A 19,108-nucleotide genomic window follows, 5' to 3' on the forward strand; every position below is an offset into this window, starting at 1 on the left:
CTAAGCCCAGGCTTGGGTGGCTGTCTCCTCCCCTATACAGGCTACTTGTCCTCCCTCCTGCACCATTCCTCTGATTGTGGGGTTACATGGTAAACATTATTGGAGAGGAGAGGACCATCCAGGAAGAGAAATGGCCACACAAGCACATCCTGAGTCCATCAAGTCCTTTGGTAGCCACTTAGTGTCTCCAAATCCAGTGCTTAAGCTTCATCAGGCAGAGGGATGAGCAATTACTTTTATGGCCTTTAGTTTGAGATAATAAAAGATTATAACTCCTGTCCCCAGTGTTAAAAGAGACGGAGAGGGCTCAAAATGGGCTTATGCATACCCTCATGCCAGAGTAGGACTCCCGGAGCTTCTGAAAGATTTCCCAGCATTTCATTTTCCTTCACACACACAGAATAAATTTTGCCCATACTGGGAAAACTGCTATTTTCCATTTTGACCACTGCAAACAGGCCAATAAAAACATTAGAAGTCTCCCTTTTTTCTTTTCATTTCTAGAGCTTTTTAGATACTATAAAGCAGCTTCAGCTGAATAAGCCAGTAGGTCATAAAGGCTGTTCTACTAGTGCATTGTTTGTTTGTTTGTTTGTTTAAGTTTGGATTGATCACCACTCTTTTCATTCCTCTCTTCATGGGACTACATCAGGATTTCTTTTGTCTGCTACTGATAGCATTGGTTGAAGGTACAGTATAGTAGATCCTCCGTAAGCAAATCTGTCATTAGCTTTTCAACTGATCATAGATAGCCTAGGGACTCTGTCAAGCTTGTTTGACTCCATTCCTTGATGAGTGATATATCACTGGCTGCAGGAACCTAACAAATTGTTCACTCTGTCCTCAGTGCATTGTCCAAGGTAGTTTTCAAGAGCCTGACTGTCCTATGCTGTATGTCTGCTAATACAAGCTGATACACTCCTATAAGGCTGTGTTGTTTGTGCCTGTTTTTTCAACACAAGCTGCAGTTGGTGCCCTTCTTCCACCTCTTTCTTCATCAGCCATCGCAATGGTGTTTTCATAAACCTCCATAGTTTTCAGTTGCTTGTCTTTGGCACCCTCCTGTTCTACATTGACTTTACAGCACTTGCAGAAGCCGCAGCAGTGTTTTCCACAAAAGGCGAGTGAAGACATAAGTATATTGTCCCAGGGCTCTAAGGAGTGCAGCCAGATGGGTAGGAAATCCCAGTTTTGGAGCTTTTCAGGCAGTGAATGTGGTCGCCTTGTCTGCATAATATTAATTACAATCACAGCAATAAAAAGAGCACCCAAGGGAAGACAAACACCCAAAAGGACTGCCCAGCCTGCCAGTGACAGACCAAATACAAACAAAGGCAGAATAAAGAAGCAGACAAGAAGATAAAATATAGCAAACCATCTGTACTTGGCTGTTACGTTTCCCAAGGTCTTGGACATGCGGATTGGCAGCCGGGTAGCAGGTAGCGGGTAAAACAGGATAATCCCAGAGACATTGAAGAAAAAGTGGCACAAGGCAATCTGAAAGCAAAAACATTTGAGCAGTTCATTAGCTAAAATACCTTTAAATGCTCCTTAACACATCATCATAACTTCCAGTTGCACTAAGACTCTATTCTTTCTCTTTCCTTGCCCCCTATTGTTTTTCTTGTCCTTAACTGCAGTGACTTTCCTAGCAGGAAGCAAGAACTTGGTAATACCTCACACACTGTAAAGTTCACTGCCTACAAACAGAGGTCAGCATTTGGACACAAGGCAAGCTTAGAGGGGGTGGCTTATCTCCCTGCAGATGGAGAAGTCTTCAAATGCAGCTTTCAACTGCAAGAAATGGAGTCCATCAGGAACAAAGCTACAAACCAAACACAGCTATCAGGAAATGGTTATAAAGGTGTGCAAACCACATGAAGACTGTTCATTATTGGGTTATGCATCCATAAGTTTTCAATGAAAAGATGGGAAGTGTGAATTAGGTATTGCATACAGGCTATTGAGAAAGTACTAATGGTACAAACCTGGATTTTACAAAAATTAGCTAGAAGTCTGTAAGAGGTTCCTGGATTGTGACTCTCTTATTTCTGGGTCTTTTATGATTGTTTGATTCACATACTTCAAAATTGTTTTTTAAAAAATAAGTGTGAAGAGACACCTACTTGCTAAAGCTTTCAGAAATCACTTAGAATAAGCACATACTGAACAAAACAGTGTATTCTCTGCTCACCGTATCTTATTTTCATTCCATAGCTGTTATCAGACTAAAATAAATATGAAAGTACAGGGGTTTCTTTTTAAAGTACATTATAAAACCAGAAAGTTATCATGAAATCTGAGCTTGGTCAAGATAGTATCATCTCATGATTATATCTGTTCTATCATGCCTGAGGACAAGAAAACGACTTCTGTAATTTTCTTGATTTATTGTGGCTAGTAAAACACATTCATCCTATTCACAAAGGAAAACTTCATTATCTTTTCACTCTTTGATGTAGAGGGTTCATTCAAATGTTATCTGCTGCCTGGAATGTTCTTTACTGGGTGGTAAATGGAGACCAGAGCCAGGCTGCCTACTTTTCAAATAGTCTGAGGTGCTGAGAGACAAGGAATTCAATAAAACCCACTTAGATTAGATTTTTTAATGAAAAAATAGATGTTATGATGCTCACTGCAACCTCAGGTAGGTAGGTGGCTTGACATCTTAAGGGTTGTACAGTCCTCACTTAGCTTATGAGAATCCTTGTACACTGCATGAACAGAGCTAGGGTCCTGAGGAGGAAACTTACAGAAATTGGTTACCTTCTTAGGGGACTATCTAAGAGGGTTGTCAGGGATATGGGCACTGAATTCCAAACTGCAGAGACCCCACGCTCAGTTCTATTATGTCAATTCAGTCTCAGTTCCGAATTAATTCAATCAGATCAAACCCAATTTACAAAAGTAAGATTTTACTGTATGTTGACATTTCTGGAATGTTTAATACAAGCTTTTTGCTCTAAGCAGTTGAAAGGCATGAGCTGTCATAAATAGAACATACAAAATCAGGCATGACGTCCATGGCCTATTTGCATCAGAGCCAATTTTGTCAGGTTTATCTTCAGAAAAATTACAACTTCTAATGAAGTCAAGGAAGCACTGGTTTATACTGACCTGTAATGAATATTTTAAGGTACTTCCTGGACTTGCTAAAGCAGCAAGTATAGCTGTTGTGGTTGTGCCAATGTTAGCTCCTAAGGTAAGGGGATAAGAGCGCTCAATGCTTATAACGCCAATGCCTAGGAGAAAAGAAACAGGATTGAGTAGTTTCAGAATGATGAAGAAGATAAAACTTGCGGATAAAGAATACAGTATTGACAACTTACCAACAAGGGGTGTAATAGCGGATGTGAAAACAGAACTACTTTGGACAACAAAGGTCATACCAGCCCCTGCAAGCATAGCCAGGTATCCAGCTAGCCAAGTAAAAGGAAATGGGAAATCTAAAAAGATAGAGGGAGAACATCATTTTTAGCATAAGACAATGCTCCATGTAACAGTAACACAGTAGTGAAAGGACTGGTAAGCATTTCAAATGTAAACATATTGTTTGCATATTGCTTCTTAAATGACAATTTTGTGTTAGAGTCAGTCACTACTCTAATTCACTCTGTTCACTGTACTCTTTCTCCAGCCACTGGATACACTTCGAGGCAGATATTAGGCTAGGTAGACATTTGTCCTGACCCAGGGTAGTATTCATGTTTAGGTACCAGAAATGTTTCCAGAGAGGTCAAAACAAAATCTTCTAGGTTGCTTGAGTGCCTTAGTTTCGGCAACCAGGCACCTACTGCATGGATCAATCTCCAGAAAGCTCTGAAGACCATCCTGAGAAAATCAGGTTGCTTGTCCTAACCAGTTTCAAACAGATCACCTCCTAAAAATTCACTTGCTAACTCTTGCAAAGCAAAGCTTATCACACTGATTAATGAAACCAGGCACAATGATCTCCTGTAGAGGGATTGTGAGCAAGCCAAGAAGTGGGGCCTTAATCAGCCCACAAGACAGAGAGGAGCACAGAGTAGATCACAAATGAACAGTAACCCACAGCTGTTTACTTTCTATCCCTCATTTTTGATTCAGGTAGTGTTCGTTGCCCAGAAGAACAGAAGAGAGCACTGGGACCACTTTGTTGCCTTCCCTATTTCTGTGAACCCTCTCTTCAATCACAACCAGAAATGTGCCAGGGCTGCTTTTCTCTTCTACGGGCTCTAACTTCTCCATTCAAGGGAGGCTGAAGAAAAACAGTCAAGTGAAAAAAACTCAACATTTACACTCAATAGATCCAGGATGCGTAAAACCCTGGAGAACACAGGGAACAATGGAACGTACTCAGGGCTGCCTTATCCTACTGAAGAAAGGGTTAAGCAGTGGAACAGGGCAAGCAAAGGTAATTAATCACTACAAACTTTTTTTCAACTTACTTTAAAAGAAACATGCAGGCTCTGTGCCAGAGTAGGCAATCACCATTTCAGCACTTCAGTGCTATCTTTCGAGGATGGGAACACTGCATTTCTAACAGCTAATGATTATACATCAAGAAACAGAGCTTGGACTTTGGCCTCTGTTGCTGTTAATCCGCTGCAGTTAATCTGTTTGCTAATAGATTTTTAAAGAACGAAAATAACATGCTTGGAAGAAAAGAAAAGCAGGCGGTGTATGATTTTAGTTTGAAACTGTTTTCTTTAAACTATTCTATAACACTTTCCAGAACAACAGATTATCAATAAACGTGCTCAGTGTCCTTGTCATTCCTGAAAACAATCTTCAGGAAAAGCAGATAATTACCAGTGTTAATTGTCTTCTTGATAACGCTTGCCACTTGTCCTTTAAGCACAGAGTTTAATAGCTTAACAATCATCACCAAACAGGAACACAGAACAAGCAGGGACAAAGCCAGAAGGATGAGACCAATGGCGAGATCAGGCAGATCTGCTTCTGCAAAGAGATGCCGGCCTGAAAAAAGGAAGGAAAATTAATTGGCCTGGCCACATTTTTGCTGCTTATCCCAAGCCCAGCTCTGGTTTTCATATATGCCCATAAGAAAACAGGACCAAAGCACATACAGCTTGAGGGAGTGATGCAAAGAGTGAAAATTCCACCTCTTGCTCCACAAAAGCCATGTCTGAGGGGGGTAAGAGGGGCTCTTGTATGGACACACTTACAAAATACACAGCAGGCACCCCTGCAGAGCAGGCAGGAGCTGGGTGACCGTGAGAAAGGGGGAGGAATACAACAGCATAAGGAAATGTTAGTGTGCTTTGAGCCGGATGATGGATCAGCTCTTCCCAGAGGCGGCTGCATGCCTGAGAAGGGCTGTTGAACATCCTGAAAGGCATGCATACGGATGGAGGTATCCAACCAACCATTACAGCAAAGTAACTGTAGCTCCAAGTCACCTGAACACCGAGGGTGACACGATACTGGAGACCTCAATTACTGATATCAGGGAGCATGAAAAGAGATCCATCAGCAGCCAGATACCATAATGATGCTGGTAACTCCAGCTGGGTAGCTATAACAGCTCTGACTACACAAGCAGTAGTACCTTCTGTCCATATACAGGTGATTGCCTCTTGATACACCTCTGAAGTGGTCTGTTAATACCATTAGAAAGCTATATACATTTGTAAAGATCTTACCAGAAGAGAAGCAGTTCTACTACTTACATTTACTGATATATTCTGTTTCAGTTACATTCTTGATGGTCCATGTCACATTTCCTTCAGACCAGCAAAAGTCAGGAGATGTGCAGTTTTCTGATGGTGGAATTGTGACATTCTGAAGTGTCTACAAATTGCCAGACAAAGCAATAGTTCAGTCACCCTTCACTAAGAGCTCATGCAAAGTTGTAGGTTTCTACTACACCACGCATTCATCAATAAAGGTGAATTTTTTAGCTGGAGTGTAAGCTGGCACCACATTAATGATAAGACAAACTTTTTACATTCTTAAAATAAAGAATTGGGCTGTTACCCAGGTCAATCAACTCAATATTTAAAGATTAAAATATTCCCCAAACCTTCTACATTGTAATAATCATAGAACCAAGTCATCCGTTTTTTAACTACTGATGTCAGGGTCTGTGCAGCCAGTGCCACAGCTTTCTTGCATCAAAGAAAGACCTCTTTACTGCCATTTTAACTGCAGTTAATGGTCTGGTGAGTACTGCACAGGACTGTGATTCAGGATACTGCAATACTAGTACAGCTTTTTTCGCTGCATATGCACAAACTGCCCACACTGCCTTGCTGTGCCTCAGTTTCCACAATCTGCTATGACTTTCCTTTTAAAAGTTCAAATGCTATCTGAAAGCTAATTACTAGTGCTATGATTAGCATTAGCATTACTGTGCTGAACCTGAATTTATATATACTGTAATAAAATCTTCCTTATAAGAGCTCCTAGCCCAGACATATCGCAATCTGACACTAGGTTCATAAGTCCTTATGCAGATTAAGGGTTTGCTGACTGAACTGTACTTCCCTACAAGAGCAGCTAAGAGCCAATGGACTCTGAACCATAGTGCTGAACAAGAGGTATCTTTAAGATATGTTTGAGTGATTCTTCTTTGCAGAAACAGGGAAATCAGAATCATATTTTCTTTCTGGGCACTTCCTGCAGATACCCACATTCTCATCCCTCCTTCAGCTGATGCAGATGGGCAAAACCAGGCACTGATCCAGTGACCCCACACCTTCCGGGAGGTCTCCGGCCTCCCCAACACATCAGCTTTTACAAACACAACACAGTGTTGCTTCTTGCCTTCCTGATTTTTTTTCAGATGTCTGAGTTTCAAAGCAGCTGCTTTGGATCAAAATATTTATCCTTATGTTTTACTTCAAACATATGGGATCTGCATGTATTTATCCCTGCCATAAGTCTGTTTAATCATTTTTGCCAGAAATGAGTTTAACCCACTAGGAATGTAAATCATTTAAATGATCTTTCTCTTCCCTGACCAAGTTCAAGTCAAGCTTGTAAAGGTTTCATGTGTTTCTGTAATTTGACTACATGCTTGGGCAGTAGTTACACAGCCAAAATACAGACAAATACAGAAGAAACTGTGTATATGGAAATGCAACCTTCAGCCTACACTTTCTGTGTACTTGCTTGTCTTCTAAGTGGGCTATCTGTAGGGCGCAGGGGCTCAGGCATCACTGGGACCCAGGCTGTGCCTTCCCAGGCAGTGCGGTGAAGGGGAAGCCAAGTGTGGGCCAGGGGCATGGAAGCTGTCCATCCAGGGGCATGGATGCTTGGGAGGCCCAAGCATTGTGCGTCCCCAAGATGGAATACCCAGCTCCTGGGTCATGTAACCTGAGCGGAGTTTCACATTAGCACAGCTCTGTTCCTGGCACTATCTCCCTAGCTAGCATTTCACTGGCCATCCAGACCGTTATTCAATAGGAGCTGGGCTCCTCTAAAAACCCAGCACTTAATTTTAACCTCTGCTGTGCGTCCTTAAGTATCTTCTGCCTCAGGAGTTCAAGACTTACTTTTCTATACATTCCAATGAGTAGAATAGTCTAATTAGATATCCAAGGGATATTTAATGCTCTGTCAGTTAGCTACACAACAAAAACCATACACTCAGCTCCACAGTTTACCAAAATACTCATAGGTGTCAATCTGGGCAGCAGATTCCTCTAACCTGCAGCGTTGCCTTAGTGAAGAACAATGGGACATAGGCCCACAGAGGCTTTCTCCAAGGGCAACTTTCCAAGAAGGCTGCAAATAACTAGCTGCCACCAGATCACCCTAACACACGTAAGACTAAAGCTGGTTAGGTCAATAGATAAACAGTGGGGAAAAAGATATTTTCTTTGGCAATATTGCAGGTTTTTTCCACTTTCAGGGAGTTGGTAGGAGTATCAGCGTTTAAAGGCATTTGGATGTCAGAAGAGTAATAGGCTTAGCTCCAAACCACCAGTTTGATAAGCAAGGCCCTGCATGGTGCTGAAAGCAACCAGGTCAAGCTTACCACTGGTGTGACATGCTTGGTTTACGTGGAGCAAAAGCTACATTAGATTGCTTTCATTCTTTTTCTGCTGCTGAAAGAAACCACCTTATCTAAAAATCTAATTTCACAACCCTGTGATGAGTGTTAGATACAGATCAGTCATGTATTTCCTGAAGAACCTGACAATTAATTTAGCATGATACTCACCACATTGGTTTCAGTTACACACCAAGTCTTTACCAGGCTTTTGTTTTTTGCTGATTCATCATTTGTAGCAATTGCATTTATTACTGACTTATCAAGCTTTAAAAAAAAAGCGGGGGGGGGGGGGGAAAAAAGCATTACTCCCGCTTGCACCACACACTTCTGTTCAGCTCTACTCAAATAACTCCTTTTGGAAGCTCCACCACATAATGCCTGCATGACCATCTTTAATGAAGAAGCTGCTGCCCAACAAGGGGCTTTACTCCTAGAAAAAGGTACAACTCTATGCACACAAACACTGTCTCATTCTCCCCAAGTCATCCACTACCTCATCTCATCCCTTCTGTTTAAACACCTCTACTGACATTACTGCCTAAATGCATTTACTGTCATGTCAGGAGCTGTGTGCATCCCCTCTGACCTCCAGCTGTCCCTCTAGATACGTGCAAGTTTCCCTTAATTTTAGTGTCCTCTCTTTAGGTCCTGGTTGTGCTAGGTTGCCTCAGTGAGTACTATCTGCCAACATCTAGGCAACAGGCTGCCATCCCATCCATCCCACATGGCTGTATTTGTGCATGTGGGGGAAATAGAAACAGGAAATACAGAGCTGGGGCTTTATGAAATGTGGATAAAAAGAAGAATCCATCTGCTAATGAGTTTTACCCCAAGGACACAGAGAAATGAGTGGAAGCTTCCCCCTCCCCTCCATATTCAGAGCATTTTGATTAGCTGTGACTGAACCAAGTAAGCAGCTACCTTGAAGTGAGAAAGAGCTTACCTCAATGATGAGCTTTGTAAAGGGGTCTGTGATAACTTTTAGTAGCTCAGGAGCATCATCACCACTTTCAAGATGAAAGGACTCAACTATAACATTGGTGAGATGGTAAAGATAGCCAGAAATAACTTCAATGGGCAGCAGTGCAAACACAGCAAGCCAGTTAAAGAAATCATGGATTGTTGCCCCAGCAAAGGCCCTGCAAGAAGAAAACAAAAAACAGAGCTGCTTTTAGTTAAACAACATGTGCACAACATCAATTAACTATGAAATCATAGAAGCAGGGATGAAGCCCATTCCAAGATGTCAATCATTTAATTTCTGGGGTCACAGGAGATGGCTACTTTGCTATAGACTACTAAGCTTTCTCCACATTGTTGACCAAGTGAAAGAGGCAGCCAGGTGAGTGAAACAGCACAAACTAGAAAAGGCAAAAGTGGTCCTTAACACAAGGCTGCCAAGTGTACTTGTCTGCAGAAAGAAGTGGCTGTACAGCCTGCTTCTGGTTTGCCTCTCACCATTTTTGGCACGTTTTTAATCTTCAGCCAGGTGTTCCCTCTGGGACCTGATCTGCTTTACTCATGGGGGAAGGTGGCTCTTTGCAGCCCTCTCACATGGTCAGGCAAACTATTGGTGAACAGCTCCCTTACAGCTTCTCCTCCACAGCCTGAGGAGCCACAGCTCTTCTTTCAGAGGCTTGGGCTCAGTGTATGTCATGTCTGGGATGCCATAACTGACAAGGTATCAAAGTTTCATATCCTTCCCAAGTTTACTGCTCATCTCCAGTAAGCCATGAGCTCTCTCAGTGATCATGTCAACTGGCAGTCTGAAAGTTGTCATTGTATATATTTGACAGCCAGAACATTTCATTTCTCTACAGTTACCAGCTTTTACTTAGTGTAGATTTTTTAAAAAAAAAGTTTCAATACTGATCTCTTTTAAGAAGACTAAACCAAAATACTGTAATATTCCTGTACAGCCCTCCCATAATTAAGAGAGAATCAAAGGTGGTTGGTATAGTGGGAGAAGTTGAAAATTTATCCTTGTGCAAGATCCAGTTAAAAATGGTGGATTCTACAAACCCACAGAATTTTAAAGGAACCCAATATGCTTTTCTTCAAGTATATGAAGTCACATATCTTGACAGCATTGTACCTTAGCCTTGGCCTTCTTTGTAATTTTCCTAACTAGACATTCAAATACTGGTCAGTAGAAAGGTTGTGTGGCTATAGTAGTGATAGGGAATACAGAAGAAAACTTACAAATAAAGAAGAAAAGCAGCTTTTCAGATCTAGTGTTTAAGAACAATACCTTCTAAATTCATTCCTGTCCCCAGCTTGCATGAGTGCCACAATCGTATTTGTAACTGAGGTGCCAATGTTTGCCCCCATTATGATAGGAATAGCTGATTGAACAGTCAGCACTGGAAAGCAGAAAAGGAAGCAATGAATTAAAAAATCAAATCCTCAGAAAGCTCTTTGCTTCAATGAAAATCAACATCTATTAATGTCACTGGAATCCTGATTTCCCCTGATTTCCCTTGATTTCCCTTGATGTCACTGGGATTAGGTGCTCCAATCCAGATTTGTTTACTCTAATCAAGCCCCTGGGAACATAGTCCTGTGATCCCCACTGAAACTGGTTATGCCTTTTCACCACAAGTAAGAGGGCCAGAGTAAGATAAAGTCTCTTCTTTCCCAGGCATTTTCCTACTTACTGCAGAATTTTGAAATGATGCCACAGAAACAAATGAAGTTCAGTACCCAGCTAACATGAGAGAAGTATGCAGATACTTAAAAACTAATGCATTCAATGTCAGGGCACCCTACTTCAGTTGTGGACTTACTATTACTACTACTACTACTGCTGCTGCTGCTACTACTGCTATTAATATTATTAAATTTTTTATATTAGAGCAACAGCTGTGGAAACCTTTTCCTACAGTCTCTACTCTTACACACTGTAGCTTCTATAACTTGAACACAGATGGGAATGTTTGCACCCCAGTCCAAGATCTGTGAGTGATCTCTGGGAAGATACTGTAAGCAGACTTACGTGTGGAGGACACCATGCTGACCACAATGGATGAAGAAGTGCTGGAGCTCTGGACCATAACGGTCACCAGAACTCCAATCACCAATCCCGCAACAGGATTAGACAGCACTGAATCATCTTGAAAAATGTCCCCTGCTGCTTTGCCTACAAAAACCATATTCTCAGAGTGAGGGAAGTGTAAGGTAAAATCCATAGGAATTATCAGAGCATTTAATTAAAGATCATTCAGCCATTTAATTGAGATACATATACAGACAAAAAATATGTAAGATGATGTAGCCCAGGGATCCAAATTCAGGTTCTGAACTCTCAGCTTCTCAGTTGTCAGATACTTTATATTCACTCATTTCAGAGACTAAACAAGCTCTACTGAACTCTGAAAAGAACCATATAAAACCATATAAAACCACATAAAAACACAGCCATCAGACGAAAGACCGTAGGACAAAAAACCACACATGCATAGATTTAAATGCTATTACTGCCTTTGTATTTTTTATTACTGCATCAATAAAACCTATTTTAATAATCCTGAGTAATTCTGCTCCCAAAGATTTCTGTGTGGTCAAAAATAAAAAATACCTCCACAAAAACTCATGTATTTCTCTGATAGCCACTTCTGAATCCACCAGCAACATTCAAGCCTTGGAGATAGGTAAAATACATCTCAATAATTTCTGTCTTTGAAGGATTTGGGGGATATTTCAGTGCTGGGTCCTTTGATCAAGAGTGCAATTTTTATATTTCACCTTGTTGAAATGTCTTTCACATGGGATAGTTTTATGCACAGATGTAGTCATGTAAACTGTCACTAAAGTAACAGGAACAGCCTAAGAAATTGAGGCCAATTATTCCTATATCAACAGCTCACTGGAATTTGAGAAACAAAGGCCCTTTCAAACAAATGAAGGTCAATCTTCAATCAGAGCTACTTCCTTCTGAATCTGTAACACAACACATAAATCTATGGAGAATGCCCTTGAAAAGTGGTACTTGTAATTTAGTCACTCAGATGAAATTTACTGCCTACTTTATAGTTTATTATTGATATTTTAGACATTTTCATACCTCCTACCAGTTGAAAAGCAGAGCTCAGTACATCCAGAGAACACACGAACATGTAGAGCAATCCAAGTAGCATAATAAACTTCCCTATCCCATAGAGTACGCGAATGATTTTTCCTTTTCTATCCAGTTCTGCAAAACAAATACATTTGCATGAGACTTGCTTGATGTGTTTGGTGTTCTCTGTGGAACTGTCTGCACACAAGCAGAGAGTAGGAAGTCAAAAGACAGTGTTGTGACTCCAGTGTGTGATTAAACCCGAAAGAACGTTCTTAATCAAATTTTAACTGCAGAAGCTGGTAGTTTGTTTATCTAGTTTTACCATGTAAAAGCTTCTGGCACATGACAAAAGCCTTATGAAGTCTGAGACTGACCCTCAGTTTTACACAGTCATCCTACTGAGTAAAGAAAGGCCAATAGGAGCCTGGATATAAAACCATATTAATTTTGGATCATTTTCATATATTCCTTGTGTTTTAAGGAGAGTAAGCATCATGATTTCCAAATTCTTCTTAATTGACTAAATATAATATCCCTATTCACTGCTGGGGAAGGTGAGACAGAGTGTAAAGCTTACACCTGAAAACTCCTCAAATGTTATATTCAGTTCTGCAGCAAATATGATTTCAGAAAAATAAAGAAGACAAAGAGAACAGAAGTAGTAGAAAAAATAAATGCAGGTAACTTCTTTACTGAGAAATGGCTACCTGACCACTTGATCCCAGTATCCTGCAGTTCTGGCAGAGCCCATGGGTCTTCTTCTTCTTCTTGCCTTGTCTCATCTATCAAGGCTATTGTGGAAAATGCAGGTTGAATTTCCCCTTTATTTCCAAGTGAAGCCACGTTGCCTGATAAAATAGAACATTAAATATAACAGTTTAATTACTTTCTGTCTTCTCCAAGGATCCACGAAACATATGTATCTGTTACTCACAGGTGAGCACACATTACCTTTATGATTTTCTCCTTCTTTCCCAGCCATGTTCTGGTTTTGTTTGGAAGAGTCCCCAATGTAGTTATTGGTTTCAGGCTTTTCCACCTCAGGCCAGGGAGCCATGATCTGTGACTAACAAAGTTGTGCTGATTTAAACATGTGTGCAGTCAAAATATTCAACTTACAACAAGGTATGTGAAAAATATTATTGAGTTTAAGAGCAGAGATGGAAATAGAACAGAAGCAATGTGTCCTTGAATACAGCTTTTTACTAACCTTTATTTAATTCATTTTATCTCCTTTCAGCAAAAAGTCAGAGGACTATTTCTTCCACCTTCTGGATTTAACTGACTGAATTTACCAAACTGGTAAACCTTAGCAAGACCTTAGCAAAGAAAGTTCTTCCCTAAAGCATTGCCTTGTTTAGGTCACATTTGCTAAACACAGTCTTCTTGTTGCCTTTACTGGTTCATTTCCATGGAAGCACTGAGGGGAACATGACCCTGGACAAGGTGGAGAAAGACGCCAGAGTTTCGAGTTCCAGAACAGTGTTTGCTGAATGAGGGGACAAGAGCATAGTTAGGCAGCAGTGGCCATTTGCAGATCTATTTGCCTATAACTCACAGCTGATGCTGCAGATGAAGCTCGGTTAGTGGCAGCAAGGTCATGCTCACCCATCTCATATACCCATGTCTCTGTGTGAACCTGTTCCTTCCTGACCCCATTGAGCACATTTGACATAGATTGTCATATCAATAAATAATAATTCAAAAAATAAGACCTCACATGGCCAAATCTGGCTGGCACAGCTACAAGCACATGACAGACCAAGCTCAGGCACAGGAGGAGAAGGCAGCTGTTCCTCCAACCAAAGCCTGGCAGAGTCCTGCTAATTTACTTCACCAATATCAGAAGCCAGAGGGAGGGGCATGAAAGAGGAGGAAGGTGACCACAGGGAGCTGAGGTAGCATATGATAATTCCTCTACGTTTCCAAGCCCGGAAGGCTGTTGGTTAGCTCAGCCAGCATGACCAAATACTCAGTGGAATAGGTGGGAGAAGTGAACCCTACCCAGACAGGCCCCACTTCGGGTCTGTTTCTTCCACCCTCTCTGCCACGCAAGTCAGTCAGTGCTGGGGGAAAATCTGCCCATGGCCACCACCTCTGGCACCCACACAGCTGGAATGTCTGAGGTGAGCAAGTCTGCCTGCAACACTCCTCATAAACAGGGCACCTGCACCCAGCCTCCAAAAGTCAGTGCCAGGGTTGGTATCACGCTCCTGTAAACAAGGTTCACCTGCATTTAGCAGCCACTCTAAAGGAGTATAATTAATCATTCATTTAATCATAATCCCTTATATAGCTGATGGTGGAAATGTTTTGTCCCTGCCTACGTCAATAAGCCACACATCCTCCTCCTTTAGCTGGAAGGAAATGTCACGGACAAAATCCCTCATTCCTTACTGTAACAGAAGAGGTGTTATTTTCTGGTACTCCACAAAGAAAAGAGTATCTCCCCTTTGACATTAATAGGAAAAATTATTCTACAATCCCATTAGTAAAACCTATGATTTTACACCTTTTTCATCTGTGGTGTAAGATCCAGAGCAGCTCCCAGGGTACACAAAGAAAGATTTCAGAAGAGATGGGAGAAAATCACTCTTGCTTGTTTCAACAGGAGCTGCCATTTGCTTGGAGCAAATTCCCATATTTTCCCCCATGCCAGAACAACCTCCAAGCCCCACCCACACCAGAACACCTCCATCTCGTTAAACGAGTTTCATTTATACATGTTCAGCATTTAAAGAGCTCTAAAAAATAGTAACTGCTCAGCACAAGTGCTTCTTAGGTGAAATGCGATCGTGAAAATGCGTTGGAAATTCAGATGTGAAGTTGTATTGACAGCGTATTCCCACCATGGAGAGACAAAGAACATGCTGGACACCATCATACCTAGAGATGCCATCAGTACTTCTACAGCTCTTCTGTTACACTCAGTATGGAAATGAAGGATTTGGCCTGCATGATTACTGTATGGAAACTGAGCTGATGCACTCACTGGAGAAACTGGAGCTTGAAAACTTCAGCAGACAAAGAGCTTCTATGTCTCCTAAATAAACTCTCCCCATTCAAGAATCCAGCAGGGCATTTTTTCATAATAAGCATCTCCCATGTTCCTGAGGTGCTCAGGATCCCACAGGTATGTCATGTATTATTATTGTTTTTGCTTTATGTGATTAGTACCATAGAATGAGAGTTGACCACCTCTGTGGAGGAAGATTTTTTTGTAGGTAAAATAGAATTATCCATACGAGCCCTAACCAACCTCTGATTTGGGAAGGTAGACTTGAATACTGGAGATCTTTACAGTGTTTGCCTTGTGCATTTGGGTTTGCAGAGAACAGCCCATTCTGTGTGAGTGGCATCAAAGACCGATGAAAGCAGAACCATCCAGATCCTTAAAGCACTACCAAAGCTGTCAGTCTTCTCCAGATCCTGACGCCTGTTAAGAGGAACAGCTGAGAAGCTAGTTTAGAGCAACCTGATACTGTGCTAGAGTCCTGGCCACAGCTACTTGCTGTTAATTAATCGCTGCGCTACAAGCATAATCTACATTCTACAGTTTTCCCTTCAAAAAATTCTTGCTTGGCCCAGATACACGCATTAACAGCTTGAGAAAATACTCAGAAGACAATCTGGGTGCTGCGGAGGAGCAGAGCAGAGGGGTGACAAAGTTAACTACATCAGTCTCCAGCATCTCACATGAGCCTTCGGAAAGGCTGATGTGAGAGATGGTATAAAAGACCAACAGCACTGACGCAAGATAAACATGACAGTGAAAACCCTAATAGTGGTTTTCTTTTGAACACCAAGGGCATAACTACACTGTGAAGGAACATGTTGCAGAATGGGCAGAGGTCTGGTGACAGTGTACACTGCATCAAGGAGTTATGCTCAGCTGGATGCACTGGTCCAGGTCCAAAGGCAGGGTAGCCACAATTGCTGGATGAGGTGCCAGAAGGGATGGAGCTCTGCCCATCCCTGTGCCAGCCCAGGTGTCTCAGTGCTGCTTGTCCACTTCCCACCTGAGCTGGCAGGATGTTGGCCAGGATGCCTACATCCAGGGCATAGTCATGGAGCTTGTGTCTGGATAAGCACTGGTGCTTTGGATATCCACCTGTTCAGAGCTGTGCTGCAGTGTGAGCTAATTTCCTCCTGAAAGTGGCAGGTCAAAATACACTATGCATATTGCAAAGGCCTGAAAACTAATGCCTGCACAAACTGTAATCCAGTCCGTTTCGGTGAGCCTTGTGGCAAATCCTCTCACACCATCATGTGTGCTCCTTTCATGGTAAGTATAGTCTTTCCTCGCCTTTGGAAAATGCTAACTATGTGTGACATCTTTTCTAACTCCAAAAGAAACTGAAACCTCCTGCTCCTACAAGGGAGATAGATGGAAATCAATGGCATTCAACTTTGGAAATAAAATGTGAGAGAAAGTCAAATCCCAAGTGGGCTCCCATGGTTTTTATGTCTGCACTGACTCTCTCACTGTAGCATTTCAAAGAGTTAAAGTCTCTGGGGAATTATCTGAGCAACAGTAGGTGTCATGCAGCTGCCCTATATTGTGTTCCTCAGTGACTCGTTGCACTGTAAGAGCATTGCCTCTGTAGCAGGGCTAGGCTCTCAGTGCTTCTCAGCTTTAAATCAGAAACAGTTGTAAAGGTATTTATTTTGCTGGACTTAACACAGAGAATATGAACTACTACTTCCATGTGCCTGGATGGCATTGTTTGTACCTCTCCACCCGTGACAGCTCGCTGAGAGGCCACATTGTGCCTGAAATAAGAACTACAAAGCAGTAAGCCTTAAGAAATCTCACCTCCAGGAGAACAGCCCCAGTGAATTTCCAAGAGGAAATAAAAGTACTGGAGGAAATAGCAGTATTTTCAAAACCAACAGATAATCACAGCAGCAACCACCAATATGACCATACATGTGCTGAAAAGTTGCTTAAGCAGCTCCAAATCTAATTTGGGTTCAGCCAGGCTTTCCCTCCTCTTGCTCTTTCTCCTTCTCCCACAGCTTTTCTTTTAAACCACATTAACTTTCTTGCCATTCACCACTGTGCCACGGTTTGTATGTTAAAAAGGAATTTATCAGCAAATTTGATATCCAATACACCACATACTTCATAGGTGTAAATACCAAGCCACATAGCAATCCTTCTTATACAAAGTTTGAAAAAAATACTGTCTTTTACCTCTCAATATGTATAATTTCCAACATAGAAGCACATTATGTAGAGACAGGAAAGATCCTCTGCCAGCACCAATCCATTCATTAGCTTTACAGTAGCTGATAATTTTGCCCCAGAACCTGTTCCATGGCAGCCACAAAACTCCAGGTGCAACAGAACAGGCAGCGACTTAAATAAACAGCAGCAATGATTCAGCTGAGCTAGCAGCAAGTCTTGCCTTTGCTCTGGCACCAGCTGCCTCCTTGGGGTTTTTCACTAATTAAGTTAGCAGGCTTATCCAGGATGTAAACTTTCAGCTAATGTAGTAGTCAAGGGATAAAAGATACATGAAAACTAAGAGAAAAATAAGCATTGTGCTCACTGTTTGTTCCTACAGATCCCTGAGACTTATTGTTCACAGGCTTGAATCTAACACATAGCAAAACTAAAAAAAAACCCAAACACAAAACAAAACCCACATAAAACAAACTAGTAAAGAGAACTAATTTCTAAGCAAGTGCAAAGAGAAAACGAATCCCACACATTAATTTCTGCATTCACAACAAAGCAAAGCACCAGACACTGCCACTGGGGACTCAGAGCCAGGAAACATCAGTGAACTACTTGAAATGCTTACTAGGTATTTAAATAAAACAATTACTTTTTTAGAATAAACAACATCAGCAATAAAATCCCACCCACAAGGAAATACAACAGATCTACCCCATCCCGAACACAAAGAATTGAGAGGAAAAAGTAATGGCATAAAAAAGACTTACTGGTCTAATGGAAGAGCTGCTAATAAAAGTTACTGAGAAACCAGTTGAATTCTGCCTACTGCCACATTAGTTGAGCTAACTACATTAGACTAATGTATTCCTTTTACTGCTGTGTATCAAACCAAATTAGCATAAGAAAATGTTTCCATCAAGAATAGCCTGACACGGCTGTGCTGCAGCACACGGACATTACACACTATCTATGCTAACACACAAACTGACAGTATTTCCTTCCAATGTTTCATTAATCATACCCTAGACATTTTCCAGTATCCAATGCCACTGAATGCTATGACTTAAAAATCTCACTTCTTTTTAATCCAAATAATAGTTAAAACAATACTTTCTTATGCTATAGGCAGTTTTTTCCTGTTTGGTTTTGGTTTGGTTGTTTGTTGGTTTTGGTTTTTCTTCTGACAGCTGCAAATAAAATGATTTTTTTCTTTTATCATAGTCCATAAAAATAAATCTAGTTATTTGCAGACAGAAAGTAGCACAGTTTGTTTTCAGAACTATGATTTTTTTATCATTTCCTTAAAGTAGAAATGCAGCTGAAAGAACAGAAGGTGAAAATGCTAACAAGTGAATGACATTTCACATGCCACTCCAGTTCCCCACGTTAGAGCTCTGTTGCCATTCCTTGGCAGAGCTTTAGATTTGTAAGCTAAACAAGTTCAGAAAAGAAGAAAAGAAAACTTGGTCTCAGTTTTCTTACTTACCACTTCTTTATTCCCAGACAACAGAGCGAACGGATCAGCTGGGCAGCCACTGAAACCTGCAATATATATAGACAGGTGTTGAGCAAAGTTTGCTTTCATCACTGCGCACTAACATTCCTATTTTACAGTCCAGAGGCACTGCCTACCTGCAGCTTAATGATCACAATCAACCTTTTTTTAGCAGCAGTGGGCAGCAACCAAGACTGATAAAACTATGGGCTATTTCACACTTATCACATTCTAAAAAATGTCCCATCAGCATTTAAGTACAAGTTACTAATGTGTTCATGTGAATGCTGGGGAACGGTTTGTTCCAGCCTGGAAAATTGCCCTCTGCCTGATCATTCAGTAATCTTTTTTCCAATAATAATTTTC

General features: G+C 41.3%; 1 protein-coding gene across 1 annotated transcript; it reads right to left on the reverse strand.

Moving 5' to 3' along the window:
* Window positions 1-762: 762 nt before the first annotated feature.
* Window positions 763-18,832, reverse strand: SLC34A2 (solute carrier family 34 (type II sodium/phosphate contransporter), member 2). The gene is made up of 13 exons (XM_010023709.1): window positions 18,734-18,832; window positions 13,014-13,128; window positions 12,770-12,910; window positions 12,066-12,194; window positions 10,998-11,141; window positions 10,254-10,365; window positions 8,946-9,141; window positions 8,171-8,266; window positions 5,673-5,793; window positions 4,792-4,959; window positions 3,330-3,446; window positions 3,118-3,242; window positions 763-1,497 (listed from the first exon to the last, which is right to left on the reverse strand). The coding sequence occupies exons 1-13, from the start codon at window positions 18,830-18,832 to the stop codon at window positions 922-924; spliced, it is 2,139 nt and encodes a 712-aa protein (XP_010022011.1). The 3' UTR covers window positions 763-921.
* Window positions 18,833-19,108: the final 276 nt, after the last annotated feature.

The sequence above is a fragment of the Nestor notabilis genome, unplaced genomic scaffold (assembly GCF_000696875.1).
Source record: "Nestor notabilis isolate BGI_N333 unplaced genomic scaffold, ASM69687v1 scaffold2760, whole genome shotgun sequence".
Taxonomy (NCBI): domain Eukaryota; kingdom Metazoa; phylum Chordata; class Aves; order Psittaciformes; family Psittacidae; genus Nestor; species Nestor notabilis.

Excerpts from the sequence above, each read along its gene's own strand:
- SLC34A2 (XM_010023709.1), bottom strand. The coding sequence starts at position 18,832 with ATGAAAGCAAACTTTGCTCAACACCTGTCTATATATATTGCAGGTTTC. Across the intron at positions 11,142-12,065 it reads TGCTTTTCAACTGGTAGGAG|GCAAAGCAGCAGGGGACATT; the intron begins GTATGAAAATGT and ends TGGTTTTTGTAG. Across the intron at positions 3,243-3,329 it reads CGCTATTACACCCCTTGTTG|GCATTGGCGTTATAAGCATT; the intron begins GTAAGTTGTCAA and ends CTTTTCTCCTAG.